This window comes from Colletotrichum fructicola, assembly GCF_000319635.2.
Source record: "Colletotrichum fructicola Nara gc5 chromosome Unknown KSG_Nara_v1_contig11, whole genome shotgun sequence".
Classification (NCBI taxonomy): Eukaryota; Fungi; Ascomycota; class Sordariomycetes; order Glomerellales; family Glomerellaceae; genus Colletotrichum; species Colletotrichum fructicola.
This window is the reverse complement of record NW_027094061.1, coordinates 2641472-2643992: the sequence shown is the minus strand read 5'-3', so window position 1 is coordinate 2643992 and position 2521 is coordinate 2641472. Positions and strand designations below refer to the sequence as shown.

At 51.2% G+C, this 2521-nt stretch overlaps 1 protein-coding gene across 1 annotated transcript; it reads right to left on the bottom strand.

The window, feature by feature from the left end:
- On the bottom strand, positions 1-1013 carry CGGC5_v017244 (uncharacterized protein; the record flags this gene model as incomplete). The annotated part of the gene is made up of 2 exons (XM_066153855.1): positions 1-338; positions 401-1013. 2 exons carry the CDS (start codon positions 1011-1013, stop codon positions 1-3), a joined length of 951 nt encoding a protein of 316 aa, XP_066006933.1.
- Positions 1014-2521: the final 1508 nt, after the last annotated feature.

Sequence of the window (2521 nt, the reverse complement as noted above, 5' to 3'; positions counted from 1 at the left end):
CTAGAGCTGCGCAGGGCCGTTGACGCCGAGAAGCTGCCTAGCCTTTTTAACCAGGGGCGACTTTAAGCGAACGAGATGCTTAATCACCAGCTGCCGCAGAGCGTACGACAGGTCTGTTTGAACGTTGAGCAGGGCCCTCGGGGTCTTGTCGATGATCCAGCTGATGTCTTTCATGTCCTTATCGTCCTTCTTTCGATGTTCCGCTGCTAAGGCATTGACCTTCGACATGAAGATCTTGCCGAGCCGCATGACGTGAATGTTGATCGGCGTCTTTCTCTCGTTTTCCACTTTGAAGTCCTTCGAATTGACCTGCAAGCTTTCGGGTGTCGTCAAGGTGCCTAGGCCGGCCGTTAGTGTCCGCAGACCAGCCGGAGGCTCCGGAGTAGGGGGCTTAACTCACCGGCGATCACTAGGTCAATCTCGATGTATCTAGGCTTCCCTGCACTTCCTCGGTCGCGATAAACCCGCAGGTGAGCCTCGCTCGGCCATCCAGGCCCAGGAACTATGTACTTTTTGTCTTTGCTTAGTGCAGCCCGTAGCTTAGGCATAGTGGTCTGTACAACCATGTCGATGTCGGTTGTGTGTCGATCTGATTGTCCGTGGATTTTCAGAGCGAGGCCACCAGCAACAGCCCAGGGAATCTTATTCCGGTCAAGGAGCTTGCTGAGCGGGTCAAGGGTGTCTAGAAGACTAAAAAAGCTAACGTCAACCTCAGACTCCTTCTGAAGTGTTGCTGCCTCCTGTCGATCAAACCAGCCTTTGGTGATATCGCGGCCGACAACAGTAATACCCCTCGGGAACTGGGTGCATGATCCACCCCTACTATTCCTAGCGAGGGCTTCTACTTCACAGAGGGTGAAGTCGGTGACGCTTCTTTTTATCGACACAGAGGAGCCGAAGCCCCGGCCATGATATGTCGCAAGCGGCGCAGCCTCTGATGAGACAGCTAGGAGCCAGAACAAGGTTATTAGGGACCAGTAGATGGTGCAAGAGAGCTGTAGAGGCGGTGCCATTGGTAAAACCGACCAAATCTATTACAAGACAAATGTTGCGAAGCTAGAAAGTCCTCGACCTTGAGGATCGCGAAACAGCCAGCGAAGCTATGTAGTTCATAAATAATAGTGCCAAGCGCAGGAAGGATTGGCTTTATGAAGTTGGGGCAGGACGTCGTATGCTTAACGTAAGCACGCTTCTTTGCAGGGCATCGCACCCGATTATTCATCCCTTCTCTACTTAGGTGTCGCGAACATCAACCAGATTATCCACCCTGGGCCCCTGCGCATGGCCGTGGGTCAAAGGAGAAGGCTAGAGCCGGTTTCGCCGAATCTGATAGATACTACCCGACGGCAGTGTACGAACTGCAGACTGAGTGTGTGTGTGTTTGCGTATGTTTCCTCTTTTTTTTTTTAATCGTTTTTCCCCCCCTCCCTTTCACCCCCACTCCGGTGCCCATCGCATGTATAACCCTACGGATACCGCGATCCCACTAGGTGCTGCCTTCGCTAAACACTTAACGGGGCCCTTCCTACTGGTGCCCGGGGCTGCCGAAGCTGCCCGTGACCCCAGTTAGTACCCTTCGGCAATGGTGGCTATGAAAGGAGCGCACGTTTGAGGCAGCGTTAGCTCCACCCCTGTCAAGGGGTAATTAGAGTGCTTGGAGTTCGTGGTTCATTTTTTGACCGATATGTTCTACCCCGTCCCAAATTATATTCCGGTCAGCTCCTGGGCCCGGATAGCGGGCTCGGCCGACAGCTACCGCGCGCCCGGACAGGATAGCGAGAACGAGACCATCCAATCGAAAATGACATTCATCCGACTGAAGCATCCCTCATTTGCATATGATCACTATAAGGCTACTGATTAGTCCAGGGTTGCGTTGCCCATTTACCCCTAGCAAAGCTCTTGACATCCTATGAAGATGAGCAGGAAGAGATGGACAACTGGCTAGATGGGACCGAATCCACATTCTAGAAGCAAGTGCTCGCTCGACAGATATACTGCAATTGACCGCCCCTAAACATCACAGACTACTGACACTACAGTCCTCCATCAGCCCCTTCACAAAGCAGAACAAATAACACTTAAACATGCTACGACATTTTAGGAACCTGTGTTAATCGCTCAGACACCTAGTAGTTAGACGACCTGAAAAAAAAAACAGCTGGGGCATTGGAACTTTTTAACAGAGCCTAGTGAAAAGGGAACAATGGCCAGAAGACATAACGGCGTGAACAGACCTCTAGTCATTTGAGTCTTGAATGTTCAGGGGCAGAGATGGTGTTTGATCAGAGTTTTGGAGCATAGGAGATCCACAACGCGTTCGGTTTGCCTAATGCCCTAGGAGAAACTGGTCTAGACCGCTGAAACAGGTCCGGTCATTATGGCGTTGAAACCTAACATGATCTTGACTTTTTCCATCGCACTCACGTTTGTCCTGTTGAATATGTGGCTAGCCTTGGAAATTGCTAGGTTGATAGGTTAGTAGGTGCTATTGCGATCGTGGGCCATATCCCATTCCTTT